We start from the raw sequence: 20685 nt of genomic DNA, 5'->3' as shown, positions 1-20685 counted from the left end.
AAGAAGGCATCTCTGTAATCGTTTCTGAACTGGCACCGAGTTCTGTCCATTCATCTGAATCCCTCTCCTCATCCTTCCCCCCAAACCCTTGAGTAGGTTGGCCCTCATCACTGCAAGGAATCAGAGAGGGAGGACTTTAGGCCAGCTTTGCACACCTCTTCCTTGTTCCTGCCTTGCCTACAGCTTAGATGATGTGGAATAAATTCTCTATCTCTTGTTTATCATGTCCAGCAGTTGTTGAGACAAGACAACTTGAAGAAGGAGAAGAGAAAGAACAAGTTTGTTTCCCAGTTCTTCCTGTCTAGGGGCCTTTTGGCACCCTTTGGTGCCCAAAGCTGCCCAACCTCTCCCACAGCACACTTGTATGCAGGCAAACACCTCTGGAGTGCTAAGCCTCTTTAAACTTTGTCACCCTAGGCCAACATTTGTTATTAGTAGGTGGGAAGTAATCAGGAGAGAGATATCAGTAATGAACTTGCTGGTTTATTCATAGTGAAGGGTTCATTCATAGTGAAGGGTTCAAGAGCAAAATGGCCCCAGGATAAGAAGTAGGTTAAACAATGAGAGCACAATAGGGGTGTGCGGCTGTACTGGGTGCCCCAGCAGTGATCCCACCCTCCGTGTCCAGCTCAGATGGCTGAAAACTCAACAAAGCCTTGTGCCTGGATACCACCGGCATCAACTCAAACTCTACCTCCACCACTACCTCCATCTCCTCCTCCACCACCACCACCCCTACCTCCTCCACCACCACCTTCTCCTCCAACACCTTCACCACCATCACCACCACCTCCAACATCCCCAAAACCTTCACCATCACCACCTCTACCACCTGCATCTCCTCCACCTTCACCTCCACCACCTCTACCTCCTCCACTTCCAGCACCTCCACCACCATCATCTCTACCACTGCCCCCAAGTTCACCACCCTGATTCTCTGACTGCTACAGCTTTCTACTCAATCTCCCATGTCCTACACTAAAACAGAGCAAGAAAGGAAAACAGTAGGATCAGGCCCTAAGGTCAAAAGGCAAGTTACACACAGACATGTGGCAGCTGGCTTGGGCAGTGCTGTCCATGACTATTGGGATTCAGATATCCTGCACAGCAAGTCTGGCCTCCCATGACTGATCTGTATCATGTGGCGTCCCTCCAGTTAGAGCCATGATGCCAGCAAGTCAGAGGAGTGCAGGGACACATTGTGAGTGGATTGGAGACGTTAAAAATGTATGTGTTACTCAAGTAATGAAATTGAAACTGTGATTAAAAATCTCCCAACAAACAAAAGTCCAGGACCAGACGGATTCACAGGTGAATTTTATCAAACATTGAGAGAAGAGCTAACACCCATCCTTCTCAAACTCTTCCAAAAAATTGCAGAGGAACTCCCAAACTCATTTTATTCAGCCACCATCACCCTGATACCAAAACCAGACAAAGATACTACAAAAAAAGAAAACTACAGACCTATATCACTGATGAATTTAGATGCAAAAATCCTCAACAAAATACTAGCCAACAGAATCCAACAACACATTACAAGGGTCATACACCATGATCAAGTGGGGTTTATCCCTGGAATGCAAGGATTCTTCAATATACGCAAATCAGTCAATGTGATACACCATATTAACAAATGGAAGGATAAAAACCACATGATCATCTCAAGAGATGCAGAAAAAGCTTTTGACAAAATTCAACACCCATTTATGATACAAACTCTCCAGAAGGTGGGCACAGAGGGAACCCACCTCAACATAATAAAGGCCATATATGACAAACCCATAGCAAACATCATTCTCAATGGTGAAAAACTGGAAGCATTCCCTCTAAGATCAGGAACAAGACAAGGATGTCCACTCTCGCCACTACTATTCAACATAGTTTTGGAAGTCCTTGCCACAGCCATCAGAGAAGAAAAAGAAATAAAAGGAATCCAAATTGGAAAAGAAGAAGTAAAACTGTCACTGTTTGAAGATGACATGATACTCTACATAGAAAATCCTAAAGATGCCACCAGAAAACTACTTGAGCTAATCAATGAATTTGGTAAAGTTGCAGAATACAAAATTAACACACAGAAATCTCTTGCATTTCTATATACCAACAATGAAAGATCAGAAAGAGAAATTAAGGAAACAATCCCATTCACCATTGCAACAAAAAGAATAAAATACCTAGGAATAAACCTAACCAAGGAGGTAAAAGACCTGTACTCAGAAAACTATAAGACACTTATGAAAGAAATCAAAGACGACACAAACAGATGGAGGGACATACCATGTTCTTGTATTGGAAGAACCAACATTGTGAAAACGACTATATTACCGAAAGCAATTTACAGATTCAATGCAATCCCGATTAAATTACCAGTGGCATTTTTCACAGAACTAGAACAAGACATTTTACGATTTGTATGGAAACGCAAAAAACCCTGAAGAGCCAAAGCAATCTTGAGAAGGAAAGACAGAGTTGGTGGAATCAGGCTTCCTGACTTCAGGCTATACTACAAGGCTACAGTGATCAAGACAGTATGGTACTGGCACAAAAACAGAAATATAGATCAATGGAACAGGATAGAAAGCCCAGAGGTAAACTACGGTCAACTAATCTATGACAAAGGAGGCAAGGATATACAGTGGAGAAAAGGCAGCCTCTTCAATAAGTGGTGCTGGGAAAACTGGACAGCTACATGTAAAAGAATGAAATTAGAACACTTCCTAACACCATACACAAAAATAAACTCAAAATGGATAAAAGACCTAAATGTAAGGCCAGACACTATAAAACTCCCAGAGGAAAACATAGGAAGAACACTCTTTGACGTAAATAACAGCAAGATCTTTTTTGATCCACCCCCTAGAATAATGGAAATGAAAACAAAAATAAATAAATGGGACCTAATGAAACTTCAAAGCTTCTGCACAGCAAAGGAAACTATAATCAAGACAAAAAGACAACCCTCAGAATGGGAAAAAATATTTGCAAACGAATCAACAGACAAAGGATTAATCTCCAAAATATATAAAGAGTTCATGCAGCTCAATATCAAAAAAACAAACAACCCAATTAAAAAATGGGCAGAAGACCTAAATAGGCATTTCTCCAAAGCAGACATATGGATGGCCAATAGGCACATGAAAAGCTGCTCAACATCACTCATTATTAGAGAAATGCAAATCAAAATGACAATGAGGTATCACCTCACACCGGTTAGAATGGGCATCATCAGAAAATCGACAAACAGTAAATGCTGGAGAGGGTGTGGAGAAAAGGGAACCCTCTTGCACTGCTGGTGGGAATGTAAATTGATACAACCACTATGGGGAACAGTATGGAGGTTCCTTGCAAAACTAAAAATAGAACTACCATGTGACCCAGCAATCCCACTCCTGGGCATATACCCAGAGAACACCATAATTCAAAAAGACACATGCACTCCAATGTTCATTGCAGCACTATTTATGATAGCCAGGACATGGAAGCAACCTAAATGTCCATCAACAGATGAATGGATAAAGAAGATGTGGTACATACATACAATGGAATATTACTCAGCTGTAAAAAGCAATGAAACTGGGACATTTTTAGAGACATGGATGGACCCAGAGACTGTCATACAGAGTAAAGTGAGTCAGAAAGAGAAAACCAAATATTGTATATTAACACATATATGTGGACTATAGAAAAATGGTACAAATCAAGCAGTTTGCAAGGCAGAAATAGAGACACAGATGTAGAGAATAAACATATGGACACCAAGCGGGGAAAGCAGGGAGGGTTGGGGGGGGAATGAATTGGGAGACTGGGATACCAAATTGTACACTCTAAATATATGCAGTTTATTGTAAAAAATAAAAAAATAAAAAGTTAAAAAAAAAAACTAAACACACTGTTACCATAAGATCCCACAATTACACACCAAGGTATTTACCCAAATGAACTGAAAATATATGCCCACACACAAACTTGCATATAATTATAGCAGCTTTACTCATAACTGCCAAAAATTGGAAGCAACCTAAATGTCCATCAATAGGTGAATGGATAAACTGTGATACATCCATACAGCGGAATATTGATCAGTGATAAAAAGAAACGAGCTATCAAGCCACGAAAAGACATGGAGGAAGCTTAAATGTGTATTAGTGAGTGAAAGAAGCCAACCTGAAAAGGCTACATACTCTGTCATTCCAACCCTATGACGTTCTTGAAGAGGCAAAACTATGGAGACAGTAAAAACATCAGTGGTTGTCAGGCATTGGAGAGTAGAGAGGGAGGGACAAATAGGGTATTTTTAGGACAGTGAAACTGTTCTGTATGACAATGAATGGTGGATACATGTCATTTTACATTTGTCAAAACCCATACAATGTACACCACCAAGAGTGAACCCTCATGTAAGCTAGGGACTTTGTTTCTTCTTCTTTTTTTAAATAAATTTCTTCATTTATTTATTGGCTGTATTGGGTCTTTGTTGGTGTACATGGGCTTTCTCTAGTTGAAGGGAGGTGGGGCCACTGTTCGTTGCCGTTGCGGTGTGCAGGCTTCTCATTGCGGTGGCTTCTCTTGTTGCAGAGCATGGGCTCTAGGTGCACAGGCTTCAGTAGTTGCGGCCCATGGGCTCAACAGTTGTGTTAGGACTCGGAGCTTTTACTGCTGGGGCCTGGGTTCAACCCCTGGCCCCAAACTAAGATCCTGAAAGCAGCGCAGTGAAGCCACGCTTGCATGGATTCCTGCTTCTGCAAGCCCAAGAGTTACAGCCCTGTATCCCCACGTTCACAGGTCCTGAGGCCTAAGGACTCGTCACAAGAAGGCAAAGCTGTCTGTCCTCTTAGTGGGACCCTGACGATTAAAAAAATTGGGGGTGGGGGGACAAAACTTCAGACTTACAGGAAAGTCGCAAAACAGTGCAAAGAATTCCTTGTATGTTCTTCACCCAGATTTCCCCAGATGTTAACATCACTACATTTGCTCTGTATCTCTTCCTTCCTCCTTCCCTCCCTCCCCTCCCCACACTCATACACATACACATTTTTTCTTTACCATTTAAGAATAAGTTGTGGGACTTCCCTGGTGGCGCAGTGGTTAAGAATCCACCTGCTAATGCAGGGGATACAGGTTTGATCCCTAGTCCGGGAAGATCCCACATGCTGCGTAGCAACTAAGCTCATGCGCCACAACTACTGAGCCTGCACTCTAGAGCGCACGAGCCACAACTACTGGCCCACGTGCTGTAACTACTGAAGCCCTCACACCTAGAGCCCGTGCTCTGCAACAAGAGAAGCCTATGCATCTCAACGAAGAGTAGCCCCCGCTCGCCGCAAATAGAGAAATCTCACATGCAGCAAAGACCCAACGCAGCCTAAATAAATAAATAAGTAAAATTTAAAAAGAAAGAAAAAAAGAATAAGTTGCAGACATGGTACCACTTTACACCCCCCCACTACTTCGGTGTGTATTTCCTAAAAACAAGGACATTCTCTTCCATAACCACAGTACAAGTCTCAAGATCAGGAAATTAACAATTGACGTAATAATATAACCTTCAGATAATATTCAGATTTTGCCGACTGTCCCAGTGATGTCCAGTATAAAAGAAAATCCGGGATCATGCATTGTATTCAGTTGCCATGTCTCCTTCACCTGCTTTAACTGGAACAGTTTCTCAGTCTTCATCTTCATAACATTGACCGGTTACTTTGTAGGATGCCCCTCCATCTGGGTTGGTCTCATGTTTCTCTATAATTACATTCAGGTGATGCATCTTTGGTAGCAACATCACAGAAACATTGTTGCGTTCTTCTCAGTGCATCACATCAGGAGGCACAGCAGTTGTACAGACACTGGGGATGCTCATTGGATAACCTCCTTACAGTGGTGTCTGCCAGGTTTTTCTACTGAGGATCTTACCAAATCTATTACCCCTGCAAGAAGTCCTCTGATGCAAAGGAGGCAGAATGGAGAGCGTTCACTGGTGAACTGCAAACAATCCTTTGAAACTCAGCTTAAATGACCTTTGTGTGGCTCCCTCACTGAGCACCCTTTAGCGGACTTGTAAATCTTTGCTTTGTCCTTAGCACCCTCTACCATGACCACTGACTTGACGGTAAGCCAGCATGATGCCTGGCACATGGCTGGTGTTTATAAATGTCGCATGAATGAGTGACAGTGATAGGCTAGAGAAGTCGGCGGGTGACGAGAGATGGAAGAGGAAAAGCCAAGACTGATAGATTTCAAGGAGGTTCTCTCCCGGATACAGAGAATACCTGCATCTGGAGTGGAGGGAAAGGGGCAGCTTCCAGGTGTCCGGATTGGCTCCCTCCACTCCACTGGGGGGCAGAGGCAGTGTTTCAGGACTAGCAGGCAGTTGGGTTATTACTGGTGATCTGGGTTAAGTGTTGCGGCAAAATCCCAGTGGTCCCTGCATTTAACACAGCCATTTCCGGGATTCCTGTCACTGCATCAGGAGAAAGGCATAGGGAGAGGTGACATCCTAAGAGGAACAGCAAAGAGGGGCAAACACCTGGTCACTGCATGACCTGTCTGTGCAAAAGGCAAGGAGGAAAGGCTGGTAAGACCTCATCTGCTAGTCATGTCAAGGGAAGTGTCTAAAAGTGAAAAGAAATCCTAGACCAAAGTTCCAGGTGTGGAGAAAGAGCTACTCGACAGAAAGGATGTAGCAGTTCAAATTAAATAGAACAGGAAGATTCTACAAAGGAGACTCGGTCAAGCAGAAGGCAAAATGTCAGGACCAAATTTCAAATGGAAAAAAAAGAAAATATAATTAGATTTAAACCAAAAATTATATGTATTTAATCAATTATAATTTAAAAAGTAGACGTAAGACAAACACGCTTGTAAAAGGCAAAGCCTCCTAGGAAAGCAGAAAGCCATCTGGCTCAGGAAGCTCATTTCCTGCTCACTTTGTTTGCTTGGAAAACACAGCAGAGCAGACCATCTGGGGTAATTGATTCTGGGGTAAAAATGTCAGAACCTGGGTAAACAAAGATTAGTGCCAAGATAACAACAATAAAATGGAACCAGGAACCAAAAAAAGAAACCAAGTTTCAATAATTCAAAGGAATAGAATTCTGGACAAAATTCAGAAGATTCCAGGGACAAAACTATTCTGCCATTGGCTAACTTTTGAACAACACAGGATTCTTACTCTTACATGTCAAAGTATCGCAGGTATCAAATCAATTTCTATAAAGTTTCTGCAAAACAAAAGGAAAGATGTGTAAATTACATATTTAAAAATAGCTCCCCCTCCAAACCTTTCCCCTTAAAATTCTATTGATACAACCCAAAGTCACCAAATCTGAAAAGGTTAAAATAACTGTGCAGAGGTAAACTGACCCACACAGTGTTGAAGCTCACCTTAGCAAACCATGCTTTAATGGTCTGTTGCACAAATGTCCAGAAAGTATGCAGAATAATTTGGAAGCAAGAGTTTAAGTCTGAGCTTCTGAGACACCTCCCCCTTCCTGTTTCAGTGCTAACTAATGACATTCCAATGTGTTGCCTCAAAAAACTTCTGGGAATAGAATCTCAGAAATATCAGAAGAAAATGTTTCTTCTTTCCCTAGAGCTGCAAAAAAGCAGATTCTATTCTACAATATAAGGTTAGTGTTGATAAAGTTGTAAGTGGAACATATGCACTAAATCGTCAATCTCTGAGTCTCCCATCTTCTTTCAAAATATCTACAAACCATATATGTGATAAGGGGTTAATATTCAAAAATTTAAGGAATGCAAACTCAACAGCAAAAAAACACATAGACCAATTAAAGAATAGGCAAAGGGGAACTTCCCTGGTGGCCCAGTAGTTAAGACTCTGCACTCCCAATGTAGAGGGCACGGGTTTGATCCCTGATTGGGGAACTAAGATCCTGCATTCCACACAGCATGGCCAAAAAAACAAAACAAAACAAAAAAGGCAAAGGATTTGAAGACACTTCTCCCAAGAAGATATACAAACAGGCAGTAGGTATATGAAAAGATGCTCAACACCACGAGACATCAGGGAAATGCAAATCAAAACCTAAGATATCACCTCACACCTGTTAGGAATGGTATTACTAAAAACAAACAAACAAAGGCTAAGTGCTGGCAAGGATGTGGAGGAATTGGAACGCTGGTACATTGTTGGTGAGAAGAGAAAATGATGCAGCTGTTAAAAGAGCTTGGCGGTTCCTCAGAAAATTAAAAACAGAAATTAAAAAACCATATAACCCAGCAACCCCACTTCTGCATGTTTATCCAAAAGAATTAAAATCAGGATATAGCTGCATGTCCATGTTCACTGCACCATTATTCACAATAGCCAAGATGTGGAAACAATCTCAATATTTATTGACAGATGAATGGATAAAGAAAATGTGGTATACATATAATGGAATTTTATTTTATTCAGCCTTAAAAAAGAAAAAACGCTGCTGTATGTGACAACATGGATGACCCTTGAGGACACTATGCTAAACCAAATAAGCCAGTGCTGTGTGATTCCACTCCCACTCACAGGAAGTATTTATTGAATTGGTTACAATATTGTTTCTGTTTTATGGCCGCTTGAGACATGTGGGATCTTAACTCCCCCACCAGGGATCAAACCTGCACTCCCTGTGTTGGAAGGTAAAATCTTAACCCCTGGACCACTGGGGAAGTCCCCACATGAAGTATTTAAAATGGTCAAACAGGGACTTCCTAGGTGGCACAGTGGTTAAGAATCCCCCTGCCAATGTAGGGGATACGAGTTCGATCCCTGCTCCAGGAAGATCCCACATGCCATGGAGTAACTAAGCCCGTGCGCCACAACTACTGAGCCTGCGCTCTAGAGCCCGAGAGCCACAACTATTTAGCCTGTATGCCACAACTACTGAACCCATGCACCTAGAGCCTGTGCTCCGCAACAAGAGAAGCCACCACAATGAAAGGCCCATGCACCACAATGAAGAGTAGCCCTTGCTCTCTGCAACTAGGGAAAGCCCATGTGCTGCATCAAAGACTGAATGCAGCCAATAAATAAATAAACAACAACATTTTAAAAATAAATAAAATAGTCAAATACATGGAAGCAAAGATAGAATGGTTATTGCCAGGGGCTGGGGGCAGGGGGAAATGGGGAGTTGTTATTCAAGGAGTACAAAGTTTCAGCTATGCAAGGTGATTAAATTCTAGAGATCTGCTCTACAACACTCTGCCTATACACCTCAAGTTTGTTAAGGGGGTAGATCTCATGTGAAGTGTTCTGACCACAGCAGAAGTGTGTTTGAAAACCAGAGTCACTCTTTCCACTGCATTCCTGAACCACTTGGGGGCAGGTGCGCTCAACCTTGAAGGGCTGAGTGTGTCCTGACCCAGGGCTGCAGGAAGGGCCTGTGGCTTGGAATGTGGCTGGACGAGTGAATAGGCAGAGGGCACTGAATCTTGTGCCGGTGGCAGAAGCCAAGAGGGAGAACCCTGTCCAGCGTGGACCTGGACAGCACTTGCCCACGGTGGCTGCTTTCCTGCCTCCAAATCTCTTGGGGGTTTTTTTGGAGGAAAGAACTTGCCTTAGTTTGACTGGTCATTCTGGGTAGAAACTGAACTCCGTAAACTGGAAGGAAAACAAGCCCCTCCCCGCCACACTCATCCTCTCTCACAAACCTTATCACAACTGGGTTTCATGACCATCACCCCCGTTTTATAGGCGAGCTCTGAGCTCAGGGGACTTGTTCAAGGTTACGTATCAAGTTTACATGCTTGAGCCTGTGGGGGGAAAAGCACTGCAGGATCTTCACTTCACTGTTAAGTGCAATCGTCTGTAGCCCATTCTCCATTTACTTTTCCTAGTAAAACTGAGTTCCATGGGCCTCATAACGGAATTCCAGAGATTAGCCTTAAAAAATGCAAGCCTTCATAATTAACAAAAGGAGCCTCAGAAAGATATGGCAACAGTCCCTCTCTCCTGTGGACGTGGTGGAGAGACATTGTTCTGCATTATAATCTAAGCCAAGCGGAATTCCCTGGCGGTCCTGGTTAGGCCTCCGCCAAAACAAACAAAACAAAACAGAAAAACCAAAACTAAGCCAAATAATCTAGCTGGACAAGGTATCAAGATCTTTCTCAAGAATTGATATTGGAGATTTGTATGAATGTTTGTAACTAGTACTCATTTCTTTTGTTTTCTGTTAAAATAAATCTGCCCTTGTGTTATCTGAACAGGGGGTTTTTGTAAGTCTTCTAATACTTTGGACATTGTTGCCACGCCTCTTATAAAAACTACGTCTTAAAAACCTGTCATTCTGACTGGCGCTGCTATATGGGTAGAACTGTGTTACGCCAAGGACGCTGAAGTCCTAACTCTAGCCCCCACCCCATACCTGTGAATATGACCTTATTTGGAAATGGGGTCTCTGCAGATGATCAAGTTAAAGTGAGGTCATTAAGGGTGGGCTGTAATCCACTATACTAAGGGGACATTTGGACATAGAGACAGAGGCGCAGAGGGAAGACGATGTGAAGGCAGGGAGAAAGTCCTCTACGAGCCAAGGAACACCTGAGGCCACCAGAAGCTAGGAGAGGGGCCTGGAACAGATTCTCCCTCACAGCCCTGAGGGAAGAAGCCCCACTGATATCTTGTGACCTTCGGAACTGTGACACAATAAATTTCTGTGCCACCCAGTAGATTATACCAGCCCCAGGAAATGAAAACTGCTGTCCTGAATAGAGTGTAACCGTTACTGTACTTCTTTATCGGTCAGATTTCTGTTAAAGCAAGACAGCATCACTAGGTATACTTCTCCTCTCCCACAGGAATGGCAGAAAAAAATAAAAACCCTCAAAGAACTTGAATCTGTTTCACTTAAATGACAGCCTTGATCTGATTACAATACCTGTGCACTTCCATCCCACCGCAGCTGCCCCAGGGCACAATCACACGTTTGTTTTTCTTCCGTCTTTAACCTCTGCTCCTCTCCTACTGGTTGCTCTTCTTATTATTAATTTGTAAGTGCTCTTTTAAAAATTAGGTTCTGTGGACAAAGAATGTCACCTGCCGTATCAGTAAACAAAGGATGTTGTGACCATCAAGTCATCAGCCAGTGCAGCCGCCGAGGAGATTCAGGATGGAGAAAAGCAGGACACTGGTCCCTAGTTAAGATGCATATCAAAGGGATAATTTCAATCAGCCCAGACTCTTGCATCTTCCCATACACAGAAAAGTGCTACATTCATTAACATGAGATGTCTGTTTTTTTAAAAAATCAGCAGTAATCTTTTGACATTTGACTACCTGTTTTTTAGGGGTTTTTTTGGTTTTGTTTTTTGTTTTTGGCAAAAACTGCTCTATATCCTGGCTCACCGCTTACCTCTCTGGCACAGTCCCTCAGAGCTATCAGGGAGACTGTATCCTGGGCTTAAGTCCTCAGTAAGTCAGCCGAATAAAACCTAATTCTCAACTTTTAGGTTGTGCATTTTTTTTTCAGTTGACAGTACCTTATGCCTGTTTTAGATATTGCAAATATTTTCTCCCAGCCTGTCATTTACCTTTTTAAAAGGAGTTACTTTTCATAGATATTTAACATTTTTATGTAGCCAAGTATAGTTACCTTTTCTGCCTTTCTCCATTCCAAGATCACAAACATCTCCTATTTCTTTTCCCCAATACTTGTACAGTTTTGTTTTTTTATGTTTAGGGATCAGACCTCATTTTTTTCCCAGCTGGATAGCTATACGATCCAGCACTGTTATTTTTTTTATTGACATATAATTGATCAACACCATTAATTGAACAATACAACCCCTCCCACTGCTGTTGCCTCTTTTATCATAAAATCCTAGATACATGGGTCTGTCTCGGGCTTTTAGTCACATTCGGACTTCTTCTGCCTTTCTTTAGCAGTGGGCGACAGAAATGCGTATGCAAAAAACACGAATGGCCCAGGTGGTGGCCAAGTGTAAAAGGCAGGCGTGGACTGCCTCCTGGGGGTTACCACTTGGTTGTTTACTGAAATGCAGAAATGCGGGGGGGCAAGATCTTCCAAGTTTTCAAGAGGTGCTAGACATCCAGATTTTTATACGAAATCTTCGGTTCTGAAAGTGATGGCAATTAATGTTTTAAATTAAAAAAACATTATGTGGACAAAATATACTTGCTCACGGAAAGCAGTCGGTTCTGTTCCAGATGCTGAAACGCGATCACGCAGAGTAAGGCTGGACGGGGTCTGGGCGTCCACCTCCAGCTCCCTCCATGGCCGACACTAAGGAGCAAAAGGGGAAGGCGGACACAGCAGCTCCGCAAACCTAGGTTGTTTGCAGCCCCGCCCCCGGGAAAGACAGTAGTGTCGTGCCTCATGTCACCTCGCACCCACACGAGGTGACGATGTGCTTCCTGGTTTGCTCCGCAACCAGGAGGTAGTAGGTCAGCGCGGGGGGAGGGCTGGCAACATCAGTCAGGTCGGGCCTCCCAGGCCCTGCTCCCCTGAGTGATACAGGAAGAAGGGAACGTGAGCTGCTGGCCAAGGGCAGAGCAGGATGCTGGTCTCCCCACGCAAGCTGGAAAGTGATACCACCTCCCCTCTAATAATAATGCAGGCTGCCTGGATACCCAGGGTAACACTGTTGAATCAGCAAAGGAATGGCAGCGGTCAGAGATCTCCAACATTCACAAGGAGGGCAAGACGTGCTGGCAGCAAGGACAACTCACAGGGCAGGACTTCATATGCAGCATCTCACTGTCTTCACCACCACCCTGTGAGGCAGGCGGCATTGGGGACCGTTCCTGCCCCTTTCAGAAGGGGAAACCAGCACCAGGGGCAACCAGAATGGTTTGGAGAGGGCTGTGGACATGCAGGAAGAATGAACGGGAGAATAAGGGACTGCAGGCCCTCCTCCTTCCCTGTGTCTATCTCTGCAGGGTCATTTGTTCACTCAACAAATCCTTACTGAACACCTCCGATGGGCTAGGTACTCTCCCTGCCTTGAGAATACAGCAGTGCACGGATCCCAGGAGTGACCCTTCCCTGGACTCGGCACTATGACTCAGACTGGCCTTTGCTCGATTCTTCTCTGCTTGGAGCAGTGACCTCAGGCCAACTTTTGCATTTTGCTCCGGAGTCCTTAGTTGTTTCCCTGCTGTTGGTCACTTCCTGGAATGCGCTGACCTGTTCCAAGAGTACATGCTGTGTTGTGCTTGAAGCATAGAAAACTGGCAGACTCAGACCCAAACCCCAGCCGTGCCTTAATTTTGACCTACTTTTAAAATATGTTTCAGGCAGGTCACACGATAATCCCCGTGGGTGTCATTCTGAGTGGGAATGGTACATCAGGTTTCTCTTGAAGCAGGAAACAGAGCTCAGCTGGTGGAGCAGCCAGTCTCTGAGGCACGTTCGATCAACCTCCTTTCTTCTCATTATTTGTCCTCCATCAGCAACTTTTTCTCTGATGCCCCCATTTTGGGCTATGTGTGTGAGGTGCAGGAACAGGCACTAAATATATGCAGGGCAGTCCCACCAGCTCTACAGGCTTCAGAGCCCATTAGTTCATGTTCGTGTTCCGCAGGCAAATATACTCTTCTACTGACTGCAGTTGGTAGAAGTGTAGTGCCCTAAAAAGATACATCCAAGTCCAAACCCTTAGCACCTGTGAATGTGACCTTACTTGGAAAAAGGGTCTTGGCAGATGAAATTAAGGGTCTTGACGTGAGATCATCCTCAATCAGGATGGGCCCTAAGTCCAACGACATAGATTTGGAGTCCAACCGTGTCCTTGTAAGAGACAGAAAAGGAGCACACACACAGACAGAGGGGAGAAGGCCATGTGAAGACCCACGTGCAGGTGAGGCGGAGACTGGATTTCTGCTACTCTAAGCCAAGGGATGCAAAGACTGCCAGCAGTCACTAGTGAAAGGAGAAAGGTAAAGAATGGACTCTTCTCAGAGCTTCCAGAAGGAACACACGCTGCCCACACCTTGATTTTGGACCTCTGGCCTCCAGAACCATGAGAGAGAAGAGTGCTGTTGTTTTAAGCCTCCATTTGCGGTAATTGTTGGGGCAGCCTGAGATCAGAGACCCGAGTCGCTTTGCCCCTCTGGGCAAGACGAACACAGACAGCTTTCCTGGGAGGGTGGCCTTCACTCCTCTCATCCGGGGCCTTGGCAGCAGTTCCCAGGGGGCTACGTGGTGCGCAGACGCAGGTGTCTGTTTACCAGCAGAAGAGACCTGAGGCCCCTCGGGAGGTGCTGGGCCCTGCAGCTGCGGGAGGAGTGGGACTGACATCCTCGTCCATGTCAGATCGGTCTGCTCCGACCTCCGCCCTTTCTTCCTGCCTCATCCAGAGGCTGCTTTCTAGCTGTTCTTCAGCAATTTCCAGTTCTTCCTCTGTCTGTAAAACAGCCACGGTCTCTCGGGGTAAGTGTGAGGAATAGAGTCCAAATTTGGCTTTACAACCAAACATGGCCTCATATGGACTCTGCTGCAAGGAAACATCAAAGGCCTGATTCCTCACCATCTGCAGGAACCGCAGGCCTTCAGCCCAGTGATGAGAGTGGTTACTCTGCATCCAGGCACTGAGCATGTTCTTGACATCACGGCTTGCTTGTTCCAGGCAGCCCTGGCCTTGGCCAGGGTGGTACTTACCAGGGATGACCTTTAGGTCTGGCCACACCACACTGAGCTCACTGACAACCTGGTTTGTGAACTCCGTGCCACTGTCAGATTCTAACACGCTGGGTGCACCAAGAATTGTGAAAATATCCAATAGGACACCGACCACCTCATGGGCCTGTTTGGCTTTTAATGGCCGTAAAATAGTAAACTTGGTCAAGTGGTCCTGGTAATATAAAATAAACTTGAACTCACCATCAGCATTTGACTGCATGTCAAGGATTTCAACTTGGCATCTGGAGTCAGTGTCCTTAAACGGCACGGGCTTGGGGGCAAGGGCTCTCTTGGGTACTGGGTTCTTCTGGTGGCACTGTTTACACAGAGTCAGATATAAGACAATGACTTCTTTGGTGACATTCCCATATTTTCCTTGCAGCTCCTTGAGCATGCGTGTCCGCCCGCCATGGCCAATGTTGAGATGTGTGTCATGAAGAATGTCAAACAGCTCTTCCTTGTGTACATAATACCGTATTCGAGCTCGTTCTCCGTGAGTAGCCTCTATTAGTTTCTCTGTGCCTTGCACAGAGATCACGTCGTATTTTGCTGCACGGCGATAATCACGCGATGACTTCTTCCCCTTCTCCTTAGCTTCTTTGACTTCCTTTATTGTTTGAAAGTACTTTTCTTTGGAAAATACCTTGCTGTTGTAACTTTTGCTTTCCACTAACTTTGTCACGCTGATGAGAAACTTTTCTCTCATGTTACTTAGCTCCTTTTCACTTAGATTTGAAACCCCAGGGGGATCATTTCCAGCTCTCTGTGGCATCGTGGAGAACTGTAAGGAGGGTCCTAAGAAAGCAAGAAAGAAGAACAAGGTTAAATACACTGACATTTCATCTGGAAGACTTTCCCGCCAAAGTTCCTCATTAATTCTTTCACCTGGGACTTCCCTGGTGGCACAGTGGTTAAGAATCTGTCTGCCAATGCAAGGGACATGGATTCGAGTCCTGTTCTGGGAAGATCCCGCACGCCATGGAGCAACTAAGCCTGTGTGCCACAACTACTGAGCCTGTGAGCCACAACTACTGAGCCTGCATGCCACAACTACTAAAGCCAGCATGCCTAGAGCCTGTGCTCCACAGCAAAAGAAGCCACTACAATGAGAAGCTCACACACCACAACGAAGAGCAGCCCCCAATGAAGACTCAAAGCAGCCAAAAATAAACAAATAAATTTATTTTAAAAAAAATTCTTTCATCTGATTTTGAAGATATGGAAGAAAGATACCTGAGTAATGATATAAAGCAATAACAAAATAAAGATAACTAGAGAGCCCATTGGGATCATTCAAAACCAGAGTATGTCAATAGAATTTTAAATCCGCAAGATATATATACAAATATGTAGTAATTTTCAACTTCAGGTGAACAGTAAATAATAAAAGTGTCAGCTCAAACAGTGAAACCTAATTAACTGGTCTTTGTTCACTGAAGAGGAGAGGATACATGGAAATCCCTAAGGTAATAATAGGCTGATATCTTACCCTCCATTCCTTTTAAAATAATATAAATGGGAGAATGTTGCCAGAAGGTACCACATAATGATAATAAATTGTGAACTTGAAGTTAGCACCAGAGAGGACTTTTTAGCTTTTCCATAATCAACTTAATTTCTTGTGGCTGAAGAGTCTATCCTCATTTTAAGACACTCAAGGAGAAAGCAGTGGGATTTTTTTTTTTTGGCCACACTGCACAGCTTGTGGGGGATGTTAATTGCCCAACCAGGGATTGAACCTGTGACCCCTTGCGAAGTCCTGTTCACTGGACCACCAGGGAATTCCTGGGATATTTTTAAATGATGGCTTTTCCTCGTCGACTGTACACAGGATTAGTAAATGAAGGCTGTCCTTACCCGGGGGGATCATGTTCTCACAAGTGTCCAGCATTGCGCCCCTGCTGCAATCCTTCTGAGAGGCTTCCTAACACTTCCAGTCTTTGGTCACATCCTCAAATGTCGCTGCCTCCTGAAACGAGACCAGCTGCTGCCACAGGGACCATTCTGTCTCGGGTCCTGGGCTCAGGAGCAGCTATAGCAGGACCAGGGAAGAGACAGTGGAGGTACCGGGAGTGACGGCTGCCCAAGTGCACGACTGATATTCAGTCATGCGAATACTGCACAGAAGAAACGATAGAGTAGAGGAAAGGTCTCATATCCAGCAAGATGAGTCCAGCTTCGTGGGTGAGGAAGAGGGGTTTTGTCCTCCTGGGAGGTCTGTAGGCCTGGCCTGCTTTGACCCTGCCTGAGCTGGAGCCCATATATTTCCAGAACGAAGCAGAGAGTCCAAGGGAACTTGAGCACTTCAAGGCCAGGAGACACTTCCAGGCACAGGCTTGAAGGTTCTAAATAAAGGCAGCAGGGCCTGTTTCCAGAAATGGAAAAACTACACCTAGGGACATAGAGATATGTCAGGAGACTCTTATGCCAAAGAGATACCCCAAATGGAGTCCACACTCCACCAAGATTGGAGAATTCCTCTAGAAGAGAACTTGATACTTAGGTGTCTAAATCAAGGTTTGTTAGTTAGAACAACTCCAGGATATAGGATGGTGATGAGGTCAGGGAAAGAGTTCATGTGATGATCACAGAAATTCCAACAATCTTAGGAAAACAAGATCCCCAAGATGCCAGCCATCAGATGAAGAGCTGAGGGGCAGGGCAGAATCCTGAGAAGTGGAGGAAGATGGAAATATATATTTATTTATTTATTTGGCCTTGCCGTGTCTTAGTTGCAGCACATGGGATCTTAGTTGTGGCAAGCAGTTCCATGTGGGATCTAGTTCCATGACCAGGGATGGAACCCAGGCCCCCTGCACATTGGGAGCATGGAGGCTTAACCACTGGCCCACCAGGGACGTCTAGATGCAAACAATTAACATCTCTGAGCAAGAGTCTCAGTTAAGGACCTCCCTGGTGGCGCAGCAGTTAAGAATCCGCCTGCCAAAGCAGGGGACATGGATTTGATCCCTGCTCCGGGAAGATCCCACATGTCATGGAGTAACAGCCAAGGTGCCACAACTATTGAGCCTGCGCTCTAGAGCCCGTGAGCCACAACTACTGAGCCCATGTGCTGCAACTACTGAAGCCTGTGCACCTAGAGCCCATGCTCAGTAACAAGAGAAGCTGCCTCAAGAAGCCCGCATACTGCAATGAAGAGTAGCCCCTGCTCGCTGCAACTAGAGAAAGCCCGAGTGCAGCAATGAAAACCCAATGCAGCCAATAAATTAATTAATTAAAAAAAAGAATTTGGGGGAAAAAAAAGAGTCTCAGTTAAGCTGAGCCTGCTTACAGATCCTGAATGTCCTCCACTAAAAAGGCTTCGAATTCCCTTGTTTGGCATCACTGGTTAACCATCGAACATTCCTGATTCTAAAGACACTACTGACTGTAAAACCACTGACATGATGACAACTTTCTTTTGAGAGGAAAAACTGAGACCTTATATTAAATGAACATACCCAGATTTTTTTTTTTTTTTTGCCACGCTGTGTGGAATGTGGGATCTTAGTTCCCTGATCAGGGATCGAACCTGTGCCCCTTGCAGTGGAAGTGCACAGTATTAACCACTGGACTGCCAGGGAACTGCTCACACATCTAGATTTTTTAAAGGTGAAAAATATGCATTTCAGAATTGAAGAAACAGAATGTTTACAATATGCTCTTTAAGCCTGAGCTCAAGATCCTCAGTGCAAACTGACATTTTAAAGGCTCTGAGAAGTCCTGCAGTAAAAAAAAAAAAAAAAAAAGTTTGTTTCATCCAATAGTCCCATATAATCATTGACATGGGGCTGTTTCCCAAGGAATACGTATTCTCATCCCACAGTCCTTAGAAAAGACTTGAAACCACAAGATATTCAATGGGATCCAGGAAGAGCACCTTCCAGATTTCTAGCTGAAACCAGCATCTCTCAGAAATTGGTTGCACTGGCTGCTTTTTGAGGTCTTTTAGGGAAGTATACAGGAAGGAAAGGCCTCATCTCCATCCTATAAAAGAATGAAGAAGACAGGCTGGAAGTAGTTTATGATCAAAAGATGGAAAAATCTCAGTGTTTAACATGGGAAATGGTCCTTACCCTATACCATAAAAGTCTAAAGCACAGCCCAAGAGCCACATTTGACTAATAGACATTATTTTGGTTAGTCTCCCCAGTGTTTGTTTTTTTTAAAATTTAATGACTTACCTGTATTTACAGACTGGGGAGTTCACATGAAAATCTAGATTTCTGGCTTTCTTGAAAAATGGGACAATCTGGTCATATTGGGAGCTTTGCTGACTGGCAACAACTGGCTGGAGTGGAGACGCAGCAGCTCCCTTTAGATAGTCTACACTGTCTTGTTTCTCAGTCTCTAAGGCAGCTACTAACTTATTCAGCTTACCTTCCCACCTCTGCAGTTAACTGAGTTTTCAACAGCTGTTCTAAAGCAGAATGAAAAAAACGTGGCCCCAAAGAAAGGCGGCCAGCTCCCCAGTGTGACCTCTACTGGTGGGGTAACTACTAAATGAGCTTGTCTAGAAAAAACTGGAAAGAGCTTCCTTCCTCACCCACCTGTGAGTCTTTGCTCTGGCTGTCCCCGACCTGGAATGTTCTTCCAAATCACATCCAGCTCAAATCAGCATCCTACCTGATGCATGCCAGCTGGCTGCCATCTCTCCCTCCTCTAAACAGCCCGCACCACTCACTGGAGCGCTCTGCGTTTTCAGTCGACTGGTTCAGGAGTACACAGCCTAGAAGGCAGGGGCTGAGGAGTCTGCCTCGCGGTATTCCCTTCAGAGGGCCAACGGGTACAGAGCTGAGACAAAAGATGTGTTCGAAGGGCACTGGTCAAACACTTGGCTTACGGGTACAGCAGGGAGGCAGTGCAGAGGTATGGTTAAGAGTCTAGGCTTGGGAAGTCCATTTCTGGCTCTGTCATTCACTGTATAAGCTGGGCAAAGCTACCGAGGCTTCCGTTTCCGCAGCTAAAAACGGGGAAGACACCAGTCTCCATCACTACGAGTCGTTGGGAAGACTCGGTGATAACGCAGATAAGCACTTCGTGCAGTGTCCCCACACGGTGCGCAACACAAACTCCCGATTATTCCTGAAAACCTGGTTCGGGCATCATGTCCCTTGTGCGGCCCTGAGTCCCGCGATCGCAGCCCCACGGCGCCGGGCTCCACGCAGGTTCGGCCCGCGGGTCGGGCCCCGCCCACTGTCCCCGAGGGCCGCCAGCTCCGGTTGGATGAGTGAGCCGGGCCGGCGGGAGGAGAGGCCGATCCGGGTCGCTCTGCAGGAGAGCGAGGCCCGGGAGGGAGAAGGGATGCGCCAGGACCGCAAGGTCGGGAGCCCGCTGCGCCCGCCCGCGTGGGCCCCCGGCTCCGGAAGCGGCTCCGCGCCGACCGGAAGCCCCGCCCCTCGAGGGGCCGCCCGCAGCCTGCGCGGCGGGCGGGGGCCTCCCTCCGGTTCTCCGCCCTGAAGGCGGCGGCGGTGGGGCCCGCCCAGCCCGCAGCGTGCTCGGGAAGCTGCGGTGAGCGAGGTCCCCGAGGTGATCCCTGGGGTCGGCCGAGAGGGCGCCTTGGCTAAACCCGCCACCCACTCAGGTGTCCGGCGGCGGCAACACCGGTCACCGGTTCCCTCAGGTGGCCGTGAAGGGTCCAAGGTAACGGCTCGCCTCCAGCCTCGCAAGTAAACCGCACTCATGGTCCTGCACGTGTAAATGCTTGAAGTGAGGACGGGCCGGGGCGCACAAGTGTTGCCAGCGGTTACTCTGTGCACCGTATCGCTTAATCCTTAAGAGAAACTGCACCTTAGGTGAGCACTGCTTGCTTCGTTTTGGTCTCACAGCGCTCACTCGACATCAGTGCAGAAAACCGGTGGTAAGGGGGGCCCTCGGGTATGCCACCGCACCCTAAGGTGCTAATGCCTGTCGTAAAAGAAAAGCACTATTTTATTAGTCTCCATTTCGGAATAGTTAGAAAGCATCTCAGTGATGAAAGAACGGATGCTCAAAGTTGGTTAAAAAAGCAACTCTCTCTAAACAGTACTTTTCATTAGTGGAA

At 45.5% G+C, this 20685-nt stretch overlaps 1 protein-coding gene across 5 annotated transcripts; it reads right to left on the bottom strand.

Annotated features, from left to right (window-relative positions):
* Positions 1 to 3218: 3218 nt before the first annotated feature.
* KRBA2 (KRAB-A domain containing 2) lies at positions 3219 to 19982 on the bottom strand. Of its 5 annotated transcripts, XR_009049985.1 has the most exons (4): positions 19193 to 19982; positions 16500 to 16611; positions 10881 to 15437; positions 3219 to 7220 (listed from the first exon to the last, which is right to left on the bottom strand). XR_009049985.1 is itself a non-coding variant. In XM_057715539.1 (3 exons), the coding sequence occupies exons 2-3, from the start codon at positions 16531 to 16533 to the stop codon at positions 14188 to 14190; spliced, it is 1284 nt and encodes a 427-aa protein (XP_057571522.1). In that variant the 5' UTR covers positions 16534 to 16611; positions 19193 to 19982; the 3' UTR covers positions 3219 to 14187. The 5 variants fall into 5 exon arrangements, 4 of the variants coding, with proteins under 4 accessions (XP_057571522.1, XP_057571524.1, XP_057571523.1 ...); XM_057715539.1 differs by having other exon boundaries at positions 3219 to 15437; XM_057715541.1 differs by lacking the exon at positions 16500 to 16611 and having other exon boundaries at positions 3219 to 15437.
* Between the last annotated feature and the right edge of the window lie 703 nt (positions 19983 to 20685).

This window comes from Hippopotamus amphibius, chromosome 17, assembly GCF_030028045.1.
Source record: "Hippopotamus amphibius kiboko isolate mHipAmp2 chromosome 17, mHipAmp2.hap2, whole genome shotgun sequence".
Taxonomy (NCBI): Eukaryota; Metazoa; Chordata; class Mammalia; order Artiodactyla; family Hippopotamidae; genus Hippopotamus; species Hippopotamus amphibius.
This window is presented reverse-complemented; position numbering and strand designations above follow the sequence as displayed.

Bases quoted from the DNA above. Each gene is read 5' to 3' on its own strand.
- KRBA2 (XM_057715539.1), bottom strand. From the start codon at position 16,533: ATGCTGGACACTTGTGAGAACATGATCCCCCCGG. The intron at 15,438-16,499 runs GTAAGGACAGCC...TTGCTTTCTTAG, and splicing joins TGAGAACATGATCCCCCCGG to GACCCTCCTTACAGTTCTCC.